A 19593-nucleotide genomic window follows, 5' to 3' on the forward strand; every position below is an offset into this window, starting at 1 on the left:
TCGAGTTGAACATTTATTTATATGGAAAGTTTGTTTTCTTTTCAGATAATAATGAGCAAGACCAGGTAGCTGATACAAACTTGCTTCATATACCAGTTACACAATTAGCTGTGCCAGGTACAGCTTTTGGTAACCATACTGGATATGCTACAATAAGTGCTGTTCTTTCTGAAGGCAGTTTGGCTTCCTTGCCAGAAGGTAAAATATATTTTGAAATAGCCATTTGATTTGAATTTATGTGTAGAATGTAAGGTGTCATTCACTTTTATAATGACTTGCAAGTGAGAGACAAATTTACCTCACAAAATGCAAAAGAATTTCATTGAATAATTTATGCTGTAATATTACTAAACTGTCTCAAGAAGTAAAATTTTTATAATTAAATCAGCTGCTTGCAGACTGCATTTAAGTTTATGATTTATTTCTTAAGAAATACCTATGTTTAATGATTGTGCTACATAATTCTATGTAATCTGTAATTTCTGTAATAATGAAAGAGTAATGAGATTCCCTGAGATTTGGTCTTGAAGATGATTATGTTGGGAAATGTTCATATATAATGATTTGTGACTGTGACAACACTAAAATAACTTGCAGTGTTTGTGATCACTTTATTGTACTTGTTTAAGCATATATGTTGTTCTGAATTTATTTTACTTTTTAACAGTATCAAACTTAAATTACTTTTGTATTAAAGATCAAAGTATAAAAAAAACAGTATGAAACATTGTTTACAATAATCTTTTAATATAATAAAATTGTTCCAACTTTTAAGCTCTTTGACTTTTATTATATGGAATGTATACTTAAAATTATGTTTTATTTTAAACTTTAATAATTGACATTATAACGTATATTTTAGCATTTTACATTAGTTTTTAATTCAGAAATACTGGATTATCTTCAGTAAATATATATTTTAGTTAAGATTTAATTAGGGTGATAGCTTATAATAACTTTGGTTCAGTATCTACAGAGCAGGTGGGGAAAAATTGTACAGAAAATGTTTGTATTCAGGAAGGTAGTATGCAGATTGAGGATGGAAAATATGAAATTGCATAACATACACATGCACTTATGTAACCAGCAGTAATAATATTGGAATGTGCTAGTTATAACTGCAGATATTGTAGTAGAAATGTATTTTATAAAAAAATTACATACTGTGAGTTCAATGTAAAACTATCAATGAAGCAGTGTTTCAGCTTGTATAGAATATTATCTAATTTTCATAAATACAACAATGAAGTTAAAATTTGAAAGCTGTGTGTTTTTAATGTTGTGGTCAAGTGAAAGAATTAATTGTTATTTTATATTTATTTTGTAACAGTTTTTCTCTCAGGTTTTAACTAGTTAAGCAAAAAAAAATTTTTTTAAATTATAATAAACATCCATAGACTAACACGATTATAATTTACATCATAATTCACAGTTAATAATAATGGGCTTATCATTGATCTTCACAATGCATTGTGTTTAAATGGGTACTAAATTAGTAGCAAAGTATAAAACTTCCAACTGTTTCTTTGATTGGATACTGTTAACTCATTGATATTGATAACTGCTAATGAAACAAAGTAATCTTTAATGGTTTACCCTGGCTGACTGTTATTACACAATACCTGTACTGTGCAAGCAGTATTTTCACGTGACAGTAACATTTGAGTTGTACGTTTGTACTTAAGTTTACGTATATGTTATGGCATTTGCAGCCACCTGTCATTATAAAACACACTGAGAGATTACAAGACTTTGAATGCTCCTGTACTATCAGAAATGTTAGCACAATCAATAGGCAGAGCTTACCTCAGCTGTTTCAGCAACAGAACTTTGATAATTCCCCCTTAGGGTTAGTGTACAAGTTTCTCAATTAAATTGCAGTGAAGTGAAACAGTGACTCTACAAGAAAAATCACAGCATCCTAACACCTGGAATTATGAGCAATTGCAGTTGAAAATAGATTTGCAAAAATGTAGAAACTTTTGAAAGATCTTGTTTAAACTGATAAAATAATTTACAATATATATTATTAGAAATCACTGTCAACAGGTTTGAAAGTTTCCTATGAATAATAAGCCTCATTTCTGTCCTAGAATGTGGATTGTGCTATTCAAGAAATTGGTAGTAACCACAAACCAACTGCATGTAGTGAATCACTCAATAATCATTTAACAAAGAAAAATTCAAAATTTGCCACTTACCTGATTGATTCTTTGTAACCTATGTTCATTGTTGTCAATGGGAGAGATAAAAATTGGTATGGTATAAGTAAATTTTCAAAGTATAATAAAGTGTTGAATAACTTGATTTATAAGATATTCATGGATATTTGTACACTGTTAAACTTAATGATTAATGACTTACTAACCGATGTTGCTGGCCTGCAGATGGAAATTAATCTGAGATTGTCATTATAATTGCTTGTACTTTCATCTTCACTCTTTATCTTGTGGTTTTTCTACTTGTTTCTGATCTTTGCATGTACTGTTTTCTTTTAAATATAATAGTTTGTCTGCAGTTATGTTGATTTTTTTTTTGTATGAAAGACTTAATGTTTACTGGAAACTGATGATCATTTTAGAGTTAAAAGGTCATTCACTCTGACCAAGCCTGTAGCCAAGAGGGTTAAATAAATTTTCTGTACATTTTCATTACACACACACACACACACACACACACACACACACACACACACACACCATGTTTGTTCCTTTAACAGCTGTTCTATTAACTTTTAATTACATTATTGTGTTTGAATTATCTCTGTTTTCTTAAAAAGGTTAATCTGTTTTGTATTTTAAGTATGTAAAAATGAAAAATTGTCTTTATTTCAATTATTACAGAAGTTAACAACATTATTGTCTTCACCCATGCATAAATTTACATTTTTTAGTAGAAAACTTAGATCAAAATTGAGACATTTGCTAGCAGTAACTGGTTTACTGGACACAAGAAAATTATTGTTTCTGGAATTATAGGTATTTCATATGTGTGTAACATACTTCTAGGCACCGTCCTACAGATAGCACCTGATGGAAGTGTGATAGCATTACAGACTAGTAGTCTTCAGGAGGATGTTAGTGTTTTAACTACTGAAGCTGTTAACATAAATCAGAATACTAACTTGAATATAACCAATGTGGTCAGTGCTCCAAACAGCCAGTTGGAAACAGATAATAGTGGTGGCCAATGGTCAACAGGAACTCTCAAGAACACATCTGAAGATTCTTCTGTTAAGCAACCAGAAACAACAAAAGTCAGTTTACAGGAACAAACCTTTGGAGAAATTGATCTAGGTGGTTTGTTGTGTGAATCAGAATATAATGTCCAAGTATCAGCAGTGACTAAAGCTCCTGTTCAATCAAAATCACAAACAGTAGAAAGCAGTAGTTCTAGCATTAAGGACAGTAATATTAGCAAACAAATCAACACTGAACCACAACAGTTAGAAGACCCTTCAGGTACTGGAAACCAGCCATGTAATGAAGGTAAATTTAAGTCTTCCAAGAGTAGAGATAACAAGAACCTTTCAACTCTGTGATGCTTATACAATATTTGCATTGTAGAGTACATTATAGATTGCTGTCTAAAGAATATAAATTTTTTTAAGTATGTAAACTAGGAGGTTGATAACATGATGATACTTCTGTTTTAATTTTTCATTATCAAAATTATTATTTTTATTAAATCCTATGAAATTCTCAAAATTTACAATCAATAAAAGACAAATAAGGTTTCTAACTTAAGCATTTTTGAAAAGTAACTTTTCTTGATCAAGAACAAGACTGTTTCTTAGATCATACAATCTTTAATAAACTACATGATGCAAATAAAATGTTTCATTCATATTTTGTGTAAAGATTATATCTGGTTACCATTGTTTGTAGGGTTCATAAGATAATGCAGAATATAATTTTTTTTCTCCTATTATGTGTCACTTTTAAGTTTTTAAAATGTTTTTCTAGTGTAACTTAGGTTTGATTATTAAGCATTAAGAAAAATGTTTTCTGCCTGCTGTGAGTGGCTTATTGTTCAGGATCCTGTACAGCAAGTTTGTTTTTGGTGGGCCTTTAAAAATAGTTCTTGTAGGTGCTATTTTGTCTTTTTCTCAATATTCGAGCACTCTGCCTCCGTTAAATATATGCGCTGGCTTAAAATAAAGTAAGCAATATTTTTTTCAAAATAATGAATATCCTCTAACTACTCTTTAAATACACCATAAAGGATGCAGTTTGAAAAAAACATTTTTGATCACTTGTTTAACTTCTGAATGCAATTTTAGGCACTAACTTTAGCATAAGTGTGATATATAATACTTTAAAATTTAATTCTCCATAAGTGTTTGATATGAGGAAATGTGACTTTTTACATTTGGAAGACGTTTATTATTTTAAAATGTGTGTAACAGGTACCAGCTTTGATATTTTTGACATTTATATGATTTTCTAACAGTATTTAATACCTTTATTATATATATGTATGATTAAGAGGAGGATCCCATGGTGGGACAGTGGTAAATTTGTAGACTAACAACACTAAACCCTGGTATTTGATTCTTTATAATGGACCTGGCAAGTAATCCAATGTGGTTTTGCCCTAAAACAAACAAATAATTAAGAGGAGAATCTATGGACTGCAAATACCTAAGTGAGATTTTGGGTGACTTGGATCACATTCAGTATTGCAATCAGAATAGTGAGAAACCTGTGTGTAATGTCATAACAGTTAATTTTATTCTGACCATATTATTATTTTTCCTTGGGTAAAAAAGGCCATTTTGTTAAGGTAATACTGCATGCTCTGTGTTTAGAATTTACAAATCTATTATGCATCTATTTTTATACTTGATAAAAACTGAATTTCATTTTTAAATACCCACAAAGTTGTGTTCTTGTGATTGTGGTTTATTTTTTGGTGTTGAATGTATACTGTGCATAATAGCAAATATGGAAAAAATATTTTCCATTTAGTTGGTACTAATACCCATCTCTAATGTAGTTTCCTGTGCCAAAACCTAATTTGTATTTGTTTATAATACGTGTGTATTCTGCTACAACTGTATAAGTGTTTTTTAGGTAATTTTAATTCAGCGTCTAGAAGATATTTTATGACATTATTACCTGGGAAGTTTGTTTGCATTTGCTTTATATTCATCTAAATAATTAATAGAACTATATGCATAACACTCTTTGAGTACTGAAATGCTTGCTTTCAATTTAAAAGTAACCAAAACCTTGCAGTAAGAAATGACATGACTGAACAAATATTTTGCTATATTGAGATTTGTCATAAGCTCTATGATGTTTGTATTTTTATTTTGCCATTAATTAAAATATTTCCTGGATAATATTACTTAAAGTACTTTCATTATATCCAGATCTTTAATAGGTTCTGTCATGTGTAAACATTTTTCTTTTGTACTTTATCACTCAAAAATCACACTTTACTGTATTCGTAATGTTACATTATATAAAGTAGTTGATGTATACTGTAATGCATTGTAAAGGAACAAAAAGGTTGTTAAAAGTCATTGAGTTGTATTTTTGTGATGTATATCATTTAAATTTGACTAGTTTTATTTGTGCTTAAATACTCTTTGTATTTTTACTAACTATGAATAATTCAAATATTTTTTTGCAGCTGACAAAGAAACCAATACTATTGTTATTGATGTTTCCAAACCTATTCAGTTAAGTCAAAACTCTTTGATTGTTGTTAATGGGAAGAAATGTGTTCTTCAGCACAATCCTGACACTGGAGAAGTGGTAGCTTATCCTGTGAAAGAACCAGAGAAACAACGAAAGAAACCTGGCAGGAAAAGGTGAAAGCCTAAAATGTTTCTGCTGTTTAAAAACAGAAGCTATTTATACTAAGTGTATATATCATGACATGTATGTTGAGAAAAATTAAGTAAAATGCAGCAAAGACAGTGTGTCATTGTATGTAGAGCAGTAAATGTGGATTGCCCCTTTGTTTATATTGGCAATTGAATGTTTTTGTTGTCAACTAATAAGTGAAATTTGAGTATCTATTTGAGGTTGTGAAATTGCAACATAGGATAAAAAATAGGGTGAGTCTAGATGCATGTGAAAGGGTGGAAGAAATGTAAAATATGTTTCAGGCCTACCTGACATCAAAATGAAGGAACAGATTTGAATACATTTTTGGATCTAGTTTCTCCAAAACAGAATCAGTCTAATAATTTTACTCTTCATGCATGTGTTTGTAAACAATAATGAAGCATCTCTTTTAATTTATTGGAATTAGCTTAACAAATAATACAACTACAAACTTTTTACTGTTTTATAACTAGCAAAACCTGCAGTAATCAGACCATTTAACCCTCCATGGACATCTTATTTTGTACATGTGATGAGGTTTTAATGACCTACGTTCAAAATTTAATTAAACTACTTTCTTTTTATGATATACCAATAAATTTAGCATAGAAATATAGCTAATAATCCTTATTTTAGTTGTATATAAGTTGTAATTTTAATTTGTTGGAAGGCAGTATTAACCCTGTTATGAGGATACCATTTTTATACCCCTTTCTGCTATTATACTGCTACATTCAAATTTAATTAAACCACTTTATCATCAATGTATATAAGGGAAATGATTATTATCAAATACCTTATAATTACAAATTCTGTATTATCTAAGTTAATATTCCTTTATTTCAAAAAATAATTTAAAACCCTGCTTTTTCTTTCATGTTAAGTGGAGTGGTTACAAACATCAACTTTAAGAGCTGTTATAAAAGAAATTATGTTACTCTGAGGTGTTCAAAGTACAGTACAGGGTATATGGGTTGCTTACAAGTAGCTCAAGAACATTCGAAGTTGTCCCCAGGATAGCAGCAGTAAACGTTTTTATGGTTAGAGATAAGCCACACCATTTATAAAGTAGAAACTGTTGCAAAGTGACACTTTTAAGTTTAATATTATGCTTATAGCCACTAAAAAGAGAAGATTTCACGTTGTATTTCCTGATGAGGTTAAGAAAGTTAATTGATGTTTACATTTCAGAGAGAAAGTTGAAAAAAGCTTAGTCCATTATTCAGAGCAGTGTTTATAACAGTTGGTTATTTTTTCTTGCCTTATACATGCTAATTTTATAGACAGTGAGATTGCATTTGAGTTTTACTGTTATATTTTAGTTAATTATGTATTATTTATGTTTTAAAATTCATATTTGAAAGTTTAATGATTTTCGTTTTTCTACTCATTGCTTTGCTGGTCATGGGTTTTAAAAAGAGTTAAGGGCAAACATTATGCTGTACTCTAAAGCAGACTTTCTGCCAGTCATAACATTATATGTTCTGCAGGGAAATACTTAAGTGTGTCAACATAAATAATAAATGATAAAGAATTGGAAAGGAAAATAAAACATAAAATAAAAATACAGCTTTGTGAAAAGTGAATGAAATTATACATATGTCTAAAGAACATTAAAGGTTATTTAACAGAGAGATAAAAGGTAGGTACATATTTCCATTCCATAGTTTAGAACATCTTATTGCACTGTGCATTGTGAAAGAAGATAGTTAGAAAAGATATTGTAGAGAAAATGCCAAACAAAATATAATTTGTAAATAAAAAAAAACTTTGATATTTATTTAGGAGATTTTAAAGAATTTGCATGTGAAATACAAAACCTTTAATATAAAAGATAATATTTTTGTACTTTACATGGAAATAACCTTGTAGGTGAACTATTCAGAGATTGAGCACAAATGACTACATTAACCCCTTTGTCCTAGATATCCTTTACTATACATAACAGAAAGTTTTAGTGCCTTACATTCAAAATTTTATTGAACAACTTTCTGAAATCTTAGCTAATAATCCATATAAAATTTACATTCTTAATTCTATAAGGAATTATTAAAAATCCTGAATTTCCCCTAATATGACATACATCACATGTATGACATACAAAGTCAAATGTAAGTTAATCACAACAAAATCATCAATGCTCAGATAAATCTCAATTTTTATAGCATACAGTTTTGTTTGATTACAGAGCTATCAACAGAAAATTGTACCCTTCTTGCCACATCCATCTGTTACATCCTCTCTTTCAAGATTTGTTAATAGTTTTCTCTTACTTTAATTAGATATTGCATATAACCAATTTAAAAATCAAGGTTTCTGTCTGTCAAATGACATAATGCTTAATTTTCTGTTCTGGACATATAAAAGTCAGTTTTACTCATAGTACAATAAACACTGCAGTGAGAAATTTGACAACTAGCTTGAATAAATCTGTAGTAGCTCTTGTTTCATAGTTAGAAAGTCAGAAAATTGTGGGTTAGGGAAAATTGTCTACTTTTTGCATCTTATTTGTCTATGTTCTTTGGTGCATTATTTAATTTTTTTAACCTCCAGATAACTAACAAATCATTTTTTTGGAAAACTTTTTATCCTATTAACTATTATTTTCTCTATCTTATCTCTGCATAGGCTTGATTGAAAAGACTAATCCCATAATTACCACAAAAATTAGGAAATAAACCTAATAAATTATTCTTTTTTTGTACTAGAATGATTACAAATTGTAACTGGAAACCACCCATGTTTATTCTAATTAGCTTAAATATTATAACATTATACATCTATTTATATTTATTATTTTATTGACCTTTCAACTCCGTATGACTAACTTTATAGAAGTTGTAATTATGAGATGCATGTGCAGCTCATATTCCTGTATACATTAGCATAAAATTGGCCTTTTAAAAGTGCGTTTCTCTTAGTTTTGTTGTATTAGACCACTATTTTGTGAAAAGAAAATCACATTTAAATTTTGTTACTTTGTGTGTGAGTGTGTGTCTGTACATAAATACATACATATAATTACCATTTACAAATAAATTGATAAATTTCAATTATTTTTCTTAACACATATAAAAGTAAATAAATAAATACAGAAAACAATGATCTCTACTACTTATTAAAAAGTTTGAACTTGCTTGCTGTACCTTGCATATTAAGCCTTATTGAATTTTGGATGTGGAAGATGTAAAACAAAGTATTTTTTTAGGTTTTATCCATGCATTTTGAAACAAAATTATAAATTACCATATCAATACCATAGAATTCCACTGTAATTTATCAGGCCTACCAACCAAGCTGTGTTGGGGTATAAAAATATTTTTTGATCATTTCATCTAACCAATTTTCTTCAAGTTTTGAAAAATAAATATCATTTCTTGTTAATACACACCTTTCATTAGCTTAGAAAACTGTGTGAGGGAATTTCTGAACTGTAAATTGGCTATGAACACACAGTAGGTGTTTTTTTCTTGTATTCTAGCTTGTCAATATTGGTAATTTGAGTTTCTTTTTCATAAGAAACTAGACTTTGGAATTGGACCTCTAGATCTTGTTTGAATCAAAGCTGCATTCCACATACCATGTGATAAAATTAATATTTAGGAATTTTGTTTTAAGGTTTGTTTTTAAGAAATTAAATAATGTATAATACTAAAATTTAAATTACAGGCTATAATTTGATGTTCATATTCTGAATATGAAATAAACTTGTCAAAGCATGGAGATTATACTTGGGTCCATTAAATATGATTACCCTGGGTGGAACATATGTGGTGGTCTAAAATTTATTGCACTTCTGTTAGGCCTGTGGAGTGGATATACTAAACAGTATTACTTTTTGTGTCTCTGGGACAAACAAGTTGATAAAATTCGTTTCAGAATGAATGAGTAGCGAGTGAGAGGGAATTAAATATGAAGGGAACAGAATATTAAGCATCAACATTAAATGAATTCTCAAAATGTATTTCTTTCCCTACTTGATATTGAAGTGAGACTTGTGAAGAATTTTGCAAAAGGATGGTAATGATGGATTGATAAATTTCTAAAAATAGGTGAAGCAAAAATGAAAGGAGGTATTTATGTTGGGAAAGTGCTGATTTAGAAATACTACTCAATCAGAAAGATTTGGAAATCATTCAAACTAATTGTAAAATAAATTGTTAGAAATTTGCAGAGATTAAAATATGCTATGATGATTGATGATATACTTGAGAACTACAAGAAAATGGGGTCTAGGATTTCACTAAAGATTTTTCTTACACTCCTATTTAGAATTATTTTCTCAATGATATGTGTGCTGTGAGCAATCAGCATGGTAAGTGATTCAAGATATTTCTACAATGGAACAGTGATATCAAGGAAAATGGAATCCTGTGATGGTGGAAGATTACTGTTGGTTCTTACAGTGTGAGATTGAGAACATGCACTAAAGGCACAACAAGTCAAGCAGACATTTTGTAATAAAAAACAACACCATCATAAAAGTTTTTTGTAGATAGTCTGAATGTATTTTTAACATATAATCATATTGTACTCACTGTTTCTAAACATTCTTAAATGAATTTTCAATGATTAAATAAAGCTATTATTATGATAGATAAGAATATATTTTGAATAAATCTATCAGAACTTAAACTAGAGATGATCATTAATTTTCAATATGACATAGAATCAGCAACATTAAACTACTCAGAGACAGTTGCATTTTTTCTAGTAGCAAGGAATGTTGTTTTTGTTTCCTTATGCTATTACTGTTTTCAATATTCCAATCGAGTCCTATGTGAGAATATGGATTAGGCGTATGCAATTAATGAAGGAGTCGAATGGTTAATTTATTAACCAGTTTCACTAAATGGTAAACTCTGTTAAGTAGCATTGGTGCTTGTATACATATGTGAGAAACTGTGGCTGAATAAGGCAAGAACTTTGAGAATCACAATTGCATTCTAAATGTGTATGAAATTACGAATTACTGTGGAAGAAGAGGAAGACATGGAGGAAATGTAATACTTTTAGTAATGATAGAGGTAATTCAATTAATACTAAAATTCTATTTGTATACAGTACTATAATCCCACTTTTTCTCTATCCATTTTACAAGGAAAGAAGAAAAGTCACATTCTCTTCCTGAAGAAGAACTGCTTTCAGAAGCAGAAGAAACAGAAGCAGACAGTGAAAAGGGAATGATAGTGATTACAAATGAAGGTAAAGAATGGTGTATAATGTAAAATGTTTCATATTTATATTTTTTCCTATTCTGTCCACCATATTAGAATTATAATGATATTTAAATATAAATTAACAATTATTCTGTTAATATCTATAAGTCATCATGTCTAAGATGACTACTACATGAGTTAAGTTTTATAAACAATGGAAAAACTTTTTCTTATCTTGAAAATATTAAAGCATTTCTTGGCTGTAAAGGTATCACTGATATGTTGCAACCAGCTAAGTTTAAGCATTTTTTTTATTTTTTTTCTCAGATGGATCTGTGGTTAGGAGAAGCTCTAGAAAAAGAAAACAGGCACATGGTTTGAAAGGTGACATTGTTACAGTAAAATTGGTTGTGTACTAGTATAAATGTACTGCATTAATTTTATGGTTGTAGAGATGTTCATACTATAAAATTAACACACCTGGACAGGTTTAAGATGAGTATAATTTAAACTTTTAGTGTTATATGTGTTATTATGTAGTTGGAATTAGTAGTTGTGCAATAATAGGTTATACGTATGAATAAATGTATACTTCTGTAAAAATTATATTAAAATGCAATATTATTATAAAGGGTAAGTGTAAGGAAAGTTTTAAAGTTTCATCATATCTCAAATAGTATGGCATAAGAGCGTGAAGTTGCTCATGTATGTTACTAGTACCACATGAATGGAAGTTCCATGCTTGTCATATATTTCTCTCTATGCTTTCTTTCATGTATTTCCTATAGGCAAAATATACCTGCTTATCACAGTGCAGATCATTTAACCTATGTAAAAGTAATAAGAGTGTTGAGAGTTGAACCAGTGAAAAGGTTTTGTACCAAATGACGGCATGCCAAAGAAACTCTCGAGGAATACTATAGAGTGCATAGCATTAACAGAGGGTCTTGCTCATTGTTGCTGTGCACAAGTTTATAAACAAACATTTAGGAAACAAGCAGCACTTGTGATAAAACACAATCAGACCACCAAAAATTACAGAAACTATTGCTAAAGTCAACCATGTTGTAACAGAACAAGATAGCACAATTGCACGTGGATAGCAGCATATGTTATTTTGCATGTTGTCTGGACTTGCTCGTTTTAACAATTCATAAGGCTCTTTGGTCAACGTTGTGAACGTTTCTGTACAAGCTGCATCATGTTCAAGTACTGAAGGAGTGGTATTTAACTTGAAGTGTTGATTTTGCAATATAGTTCTTGGCAAAACTGAAAGCTTATGACTAATGACTTGCCAGTATCTTATGGAATGATGAAGCACATTTCACCCTTTCTTGAAGTGTCAACAAGAACAAATGTGTCATCTTATCAGAAACTAATCTATATGTAGCATTTCCTGTTTCCTTCACATCTCTGTGAAACTAAGATAATAGTATGATGTTGTTTCTCAGTTTACTTTGCTATTGGAGCATTTTTTTTTTTTTTTTAAGAACCATTAGCACACATACTGTAAATTTTTCATATCAGTACTGTACAGTGCCATGCAATATTTTTAAATCATGTTGTTCCCGCACTGCAGCAGTGAAGAGTGCTAGACACTAGAGTTTCCACGTAGGTTGATGTCTACTTGTAATTAAGTGAAATGTATCTTGGTAAAATCATTTCATGAAATTTTGCTTGTGAATGGCCACCTTATTCAGTGAGTCTAACACTATCCTACTTCTGGTTTTGGTATGTTTTATGTCATATATGTACCATGGGAAAATTACATTTCCATAGCTCAGGGATGCAGTTGTTTTCTAAGATAATGGCCAGTATACCAGATAAGATGCATAGTGTTGCTGTAATGCCTATTTCATATGGAGACAATGCATTTTGGACACTGAAGAATATTTTGAACAGTTGCTGTGATTGGCCAGATTAATATTAGGTTATAGTAACACCCCTGGTAACAATGTGTGATAATTATGGAATTTACAACCATTTGATACTCTTAACATCCCTGAGCAATTTTACTTTATGTTTTACTGTGAGATGTGACGTATGGTAAAACTATTTTTTATAATCATCCTGAATAATAGTAGCAGAATAGTTTTAATGTAGAAATAATGATGAAATTATATAACAGAAAGAGTACCATTATCAGGCATTAAAACCTACAATATTATGTAGTACATGTACATTTCTCTCTTGAGAATGTAAACTTTATGATCTTGAAAGTGGATTTATGTTATGTTTGCAGATTATGCAGTAGGAAGAGTTAAACTTGATAGTGAGGATGAAGATAACATAGAAACAGAGGAAGATGAAGAGGTTTCTGAGCCAGCAAATAAAAAATTCAGAGGACGTGGTCGGCCTCGTAAGACATCACTACCAACTTCACTTCCTGGGTCTTTGTTTCCCTTCCTTACACCTAGTATGAATCAGAGGTTTTAATGTTTTGTTGTTCAGGAACAATTTATAAAATGTCTATACAAAACTAAATATGTATGTGACTTATGTAATTAATGATTAAAGTAAGCAATTAACATTGAATTCATATAAAAAAAACCTAGCTTGCACATTTGATATATTTATGTAGAAAAATTGAAATAAGAATTATTTTAAGTTTTCTTTCATTTCTTATATGCTATTAATGTAAATGTGTAATTGACATGAATTTTAAAAATTAATTCAGTACAATTCTTTGATTTGATCTAAGTGTGTATTTGGCACAGAATATTCTTATAACTGACTTTAATTACTTAAAAATTCATGGTTTAAGAACTGATATATAATAGCAAATACTTTTTAATCAAATTATTTTAAACTTGTACAGCATTTTGTTAAAAGACTTTGTTCAGTGTTGCTAAAGTGTATCTATTCATATTTATCCTGAATTAAGAAACGTGTTTTTATTTTGAAAATGTGACACAATGCATCTTTTTAAAATGACAAGTTTGTCACATATTGCAGTTAAACGAGGACGTGGTCGTCCACGACGATATGGTATTGAAAAGCCAGTGACTCATTCTTTTCTCATTAAGACAGCTGATGGGAAAACTTTGATGATGCAGGTTCCAAACAGCAGTATTCCTCCAAACATGTCCCTCCAAGATGTGGCCCAACAGATTGCTAATGTTTTGAACAATCAGGTATATGTATCAAAATAAAAGTTATATATATAGTTTTTGTTGGTGAATATAAAGCTCATTCAATATGCTTAGCTAAATTATTCAAAACTTATCTTAAAACACTTTTAAAACAAGTATAGTTTACCTTCCTACGTACAGGTATGCAAGTGAACATATGTGCATTTTTTGTGTATGTGCAATGAACAACTTCTACTTTTTTTGAAATCACCTATATTTTAAAAATTTGAAAGGGGGTAGTGTGCCTTTGAAACCTCCATCAGGGCTCTGACCTTGGTCTTTGCTGGAGCCTTGGGCAAGCTGTAGTTTCTGGGCCTGCAGTCAGCAACTTTTAACTCCAGCTTATTCTTATGCCTGAGTATGGATGATCCATTACAGTGAAATTGTTTCAGTAATCTTGATATGCATTTTGTTTCAAAGTTTGCAAAGCTCAAAAATTGCTCATTTTGCAGCAGTTTGACTTTTATTTCACATCAATACATAAAGTTGGTTTTGATTGGTTTCATCAGCATGTTATTGAAAGTAGATTTGTGTTTGAATGACTAAATTCTCTATATTAACTAATAGCTGGTGCTTTTATTAACATTTTAGCCAGGTGCTAAATCTATAAAGTTAACATATTTTTAGAAGGCTGTGACTAGCAGAATTTTATTATACCACACTTTTAATTAGGTGATATATCACGTTAGTATAGTATTGTACAGTTGTAAATAATTTGTCAAGGGTCATCTTCATAAAATTTGCCTATGTCATTAAGCTCAGACTATTCTAAAGATTTCACTTAACTTATTTCCATTATTATTACATCTACATGATGACTGTGAAGTTGTATAATTATTGATATTAGCTGGAATTTTTCAGAAACTGCTAACGTATTTAAACTAATTTGCATGTGTTGAAAACTAATATTATTGGAAATAGTTATAAAGACTGGTGGATTGTCAGTATGTATTGTGTAATGACTTATTCCTATATTTTGAATTAAATTTAGTTTATCTATTTTAGAAAAGTGCATGTGACATTAAATATAGCATTCAAGAACATAATGTCTTATAACTTGTTTTCTAAGTAACAGCTTATTATTATTGTCTGTAAATTTGAGGTAGTGTCATTTTCATTATATGAGAAAAAAACTGCTTTTATATCATAGAAATGATATGTTTATATGTAATTTTTGCATTTTAGTATTTCAAATGTTTTTAACCTTTGTATGTGCAAATAGTATGTGTGTTGTATTTCAGATGCTTGCAGTTTCATTGCCAGAACAACCATTATCTTCAAAAACATATGCTGATATTCTGACAGATTCTGTTAGTAATACTACAGGTACTCAGACAGTTATTCAAACAACTTTCCAGTCTGAAGATACCAACCAGCATTCAAATGCTCCTGACTTATCAGCTGAAGGTAGGTAATAAATCATAATATTCAGACACTTCATAACATGAAGTGTTACTGATTTATTTTCTGTTAAAAAGTACAGAATGTAAATTATTGTTGAAAATTTTGAATTTTTTGTTATATTTTATTATTATAAGAGGATAATACCATCCCTTATAAACTGTCATATATGGTAGAAGGGTCAAATAAATGCTTAATATCATCTTAAAACTAATGTTTGGATGTATGTTTGATTATTTGTTAATTTTTAATTTAATCTTTTCATATTTTAAACCATGTATGTGTATAACTGCATGCAAAAACCAGTTTTCTTCCTAAAACTTGGTATTTTTTTATTGTTAGGCTTATGTTTAATGTTATTTTGTTTTTCAACTTTGGTTGATAATGCTTTATGTGTATTTTCTTTACGGTGTACACTGATTGATAGTACTACATCCTCCCCCTTGATTTTATTAGAGCATAACATGAATGGTCAGGCTATATCAGTAAAGTTTGCTAGCCTTCTATTATGAATTTGTTTGAAAGATAACTTATTTTATAGGAACATATTAATATTTGTATGAAAACCATTTATTTTATGAAGAGTACAGCATTTTGAAGTGTTTTTTTTTTTTTACTGTAAATGTTTGTTAAGTATAGAATTATGGACAGGATCCATGTAGACCCAATCTATTTTTGAAATCCATTATTCTAATAGATATTTGGACTAAATTGCATGTGAGACCATAAGTTTATTAGTTACAGATTTCTAGTTTTTTTTATTTCATATTCCTAAATAAGTGTCACATCTCTGTCAGCATTGTCATTTACCACATTTGTGTGCTGAACTGTCTCTAGTACCTACCCTAGTCCTCTCTGAACTCTGCTGACTCATGGTTACAGTACAGAAATCAAGATGGAATTTTGAGACACCTGGATGATTTCTGTTATGTTCTTTGTAATTAAATCTTAAATTGGCACATTCTCAACTTCCTTATATTTGGCTAGATTTGCTTTGGAGGTTCATTCATGCATTTCTTCCAATTTAATGCCTTTAACATTGCTCATTTCATCTTTGAATGCAGCTGAATGTCAAATCAATGAGTTTTTCATTGAGGTATGTTAGATGTCCAACAAACTTATAACAGGCAGATGTCATAAGAGCAGAATTCGTCTTCTTCTAACAAGACATTGTAGGTAGTTGAGATAATTGCAAAGAACAGAAATGGTTTCAGGAACATTGAACAATGCCTTCAGATAGACTCAACAAAGATGCAAACATCACAGAGTGCTTTTTCTTTACAGTCACTGTGATTAAACTGTTAAATAAACATGCAAATCTCAATGGTATATAATTATACACCTTGGCTATATGTTGTACATGATGCAGTGCTTCAGCTGCTATGTGTTGCACTCTACAAGTGGAGATGCTGCCAAGAAAGGTCCCAGCTAGTTCAAGAATCTTTTGATACTTGTGTCTGTTTTGGCTGACTTGTAGTTGTCTTTTACTAAACTTATTTACCTTGTCCTTGCTTCCTCTTTGGTTTCTACTATGTTATAATGGTCAGCTGCAGTTTTATAATTAGACTCATCCATTTTTTCTTGAGATTATTGGAGTTAACTGCAATATCTTGACCAGAGGCAATCCTCTATACAGTATTTGATAACACCTGTTAGGTCAAATTCTAAGATATGGTATCAGTATGCTAAGTACAGATGATTCTTGTATGATTTTTGCTCTTACAGCAAACATGCTCCATTTCTGTGACCAGAGTTGCTTGTTGTTGTAACTCTCTTTACTCCCCACTTTTCGAGCAAATGTACCACAGCAGAAGAATAAATTTATCCACTGCTAGAAATCAATCTTGGAACACCTCAGAGTTGGTTAATTCCTGCTGTGGACAAGATCACTGGCAGACAATCTATTGTTTTTTTCTCTGAGGTAATTAAGTAGCTTACTATCTCAGTGAACTACAAATGAGGCTGTTGGGTTCAACCATTCATTTATTTTTCACAAGTTCTTCTTGGAAATGAAGTGAAAATCTTTAGATTGGGGAATACTTAATGATTAGTTCCTGCATATCATAACCAAGGCTATGAGTTGTGTCAGTAAGGAAAAATGTTGCCTTTCTACCACTTGTTTTTTTAGTAGATTATGATTTTCCAGTTTGATTCTCTATCCTCATCAGTGTAGTTGGTATTGATAGTTTAGTTCAAGATTTGCTGTTCCTGCTCTGCATGCCATTTCCTGTCCATACTTGTCTCACTTATTTCATCAATCATAGATTTCTGTAAAGAAAGAACTTTATTTACTAGACCCATGCACTCAAAACATCTGCTTTTCTCTGATCATAAAGAAAGTCCTTGTGTTCTGGGATCTTGATTACAGTCAGAGTATCTTTATGAATGATGTCAAAAAAAGGGAGTCATCTTCTACTTCATTAACTATCTCAATACAGGCTTGATTAGTTTCACCGATCACATGAAATTTCTGTACTCTTTGAAAGTCTTTTTAGATTTAATGCTTCTAATTTTCAATATAGTGTGTATATCTTCACAAAATTTGACAGATTTTCAGTTAACATTATAAATTTTTGACATACAAAAATCATATCTCTTTGAAGTATTTTTAGTAAACTAAAATAAAAATTTGCCAATGAATATATTGAGTATTTGTTTTGAATAATCTGTTATGCAAAGTGCTTTTCATCGGAAGATTAAAAATACTCTTCTTCATCTCAATAATCCCTAGAACTTCCTAAATACATTTCCAACAACATTTTTTTTCTACCCTATCTTGAAGTTAATCTATATTACCCTCTTACTAGAATGACTTCACATTGTAACACAAAACTAAATTTGTTTATCCTAAGTAACTTTAAGGATTTAGCTTTTGATTTTGCTATGTAAAAACTACACTGACAAACATAATACCAATATTAGTTATAAAATACAATGCAACAACTGCTATGATATGACTTCTGTATTGGAGAAACAACCAGAAAAATGGGAACAAAGAACAAAAGAAACCACTTTTGCACATTTTTGAACGCTGCAAATCAAATAAGCACAAGATAAACATATTAAGTCTTGTATTGAATAAACCTACTTTTCAAAATAGGGTTTCATAGTCACCCTCGGGTGATGACAATCTTCTGAACTCTCCAACATTTTATTATCACACTTTTCTTCAAGTGGAGTGTAAGAGTCTTCACCACTTTCCAGTTCTAAATCACTGGGCTGGTCTGTTGTGAAAGCACTCTCCTAAATGATTTTCACACAAAGATGACTAACTATTCAGTGTAGAGTAGGTTGGTGGTGTTGTGAGGTGTATATGATGTGATATGCTCCATGTGCATTATATAGTCGTGAAAGAGTGAGACATCAATTTTCAATTCACTCTTCAATTAGTAAACCTCATACTACTCCCATGTAGACGTTAGTACATCATGATTTGGTGTTGGATTTAGAGTACAGCCAATCAACATGAGTCCTCGCACGTGTTTATGGTTGTCTGTATTCAGTCTGTGGATCATGGTGGAGTTAGGGGAAGTTTTTCCAGTTTTGTCCTTTTTGTTAGCTATCATTGTATCATATGCAGAGGATGTTATTGCTTTTTAGATGGTTCTGGGCAGGTTTGCTGTTGGAGAAGTTAATTTTTATTATATAGACATGCTTTTGATACCTGATGTCAACTTCCTGGACTAATAGATCTAAGGTATTACATGTATCATGTTCAAGAGTTGGAGTGATTCTAGTTTCCCTCTGGTCTCTTGAATTTGAGGTGAAGTTATTATCATCTTCATCTTGCCCCTGCACAGGTGTTGGTTCCCAGCAGCATGGGTTTTGATATAGTTGACTTGCCAAGTACTGTCCATTGTGCCTTAGTCACTAGAAGTAGGGGCACATTTAACCAGTTTTATACTCTGTGTGATTGAGTTCTCTATACAGGTCTTGGTTGGAATCAATACCTTGCCATAGTTCTCTCCCACTCGAACGTGCTCCTTTTTTCCCACCACCTTTACCTCCTATGCATTTCATGAACAGAAGAAGAGTATACTAGGTTCAGAAGTGGTGCAGTTT

At 30.6% G+C, this 19593-nt stretch overlaps 1 protein-coding gene across 13 annotated transcripts in view; it reads left to right on the top strand.

Moving 5' to 3' along the window:
* LOC143253178 (uncharacterized) overlaps positions 1 to 19593 on the top strand; it is an 87303-nt gene that overhangs the window by 18827 nt on the left and 48883 nt on the right. For all 13 annotated transcript variants that reach the window (XR_013029432.1, XR_013029429.1, XR_013029428.1 and 10 more), the window contains 8 exons: positions 46 to 198; positions 3009 to 3488; positions 5641 to 5821; positions 10942 to 11045; positions 11327 to 11383; positions 13242 to 13415; positions 13955 to 14133; positions 15372 to 15537. Coding sequence is in view for 8 of the 13 variants with exons in the window: in XM_076506577.1 (XP_076362692.1) it covers positions 46 to 198; positions 3009 to 3488; positions 5641 to 5821; positions 10942 to 11045; positions 11327 to 11383; positions 13242 to 13415; positions 13955 to 14133; positions 15372 to 15537 (1494 nt within the window). In the remaining 5 variants the exon portion in view is untranslated. The remainder of the gene's footprint in view (positions 1 to 45; positions 199 to 3008; positions 3489 to 5640; positions 5822 to 10941; positions 11046 to 11326; positions 11384 to 13241; positions 13416 to 13954; positions 14134 to 15371; positions 15538 to 19593) is intronic.

Source organism: Tachypleus tridentatus, chromosome 6 (genome assembly GCF_004210375.1).
Source record: "Tachypleus tridentatus isolate NWPU-2018 chromosome 6, ASM421037v1, whole genome shotgun sequence".
NCBI lineage: Eukaryota > Metazoa > Arthropoda > Merostomata > Xiphosura > Limulidae > Tachypleus > Tachypleus tridentatus.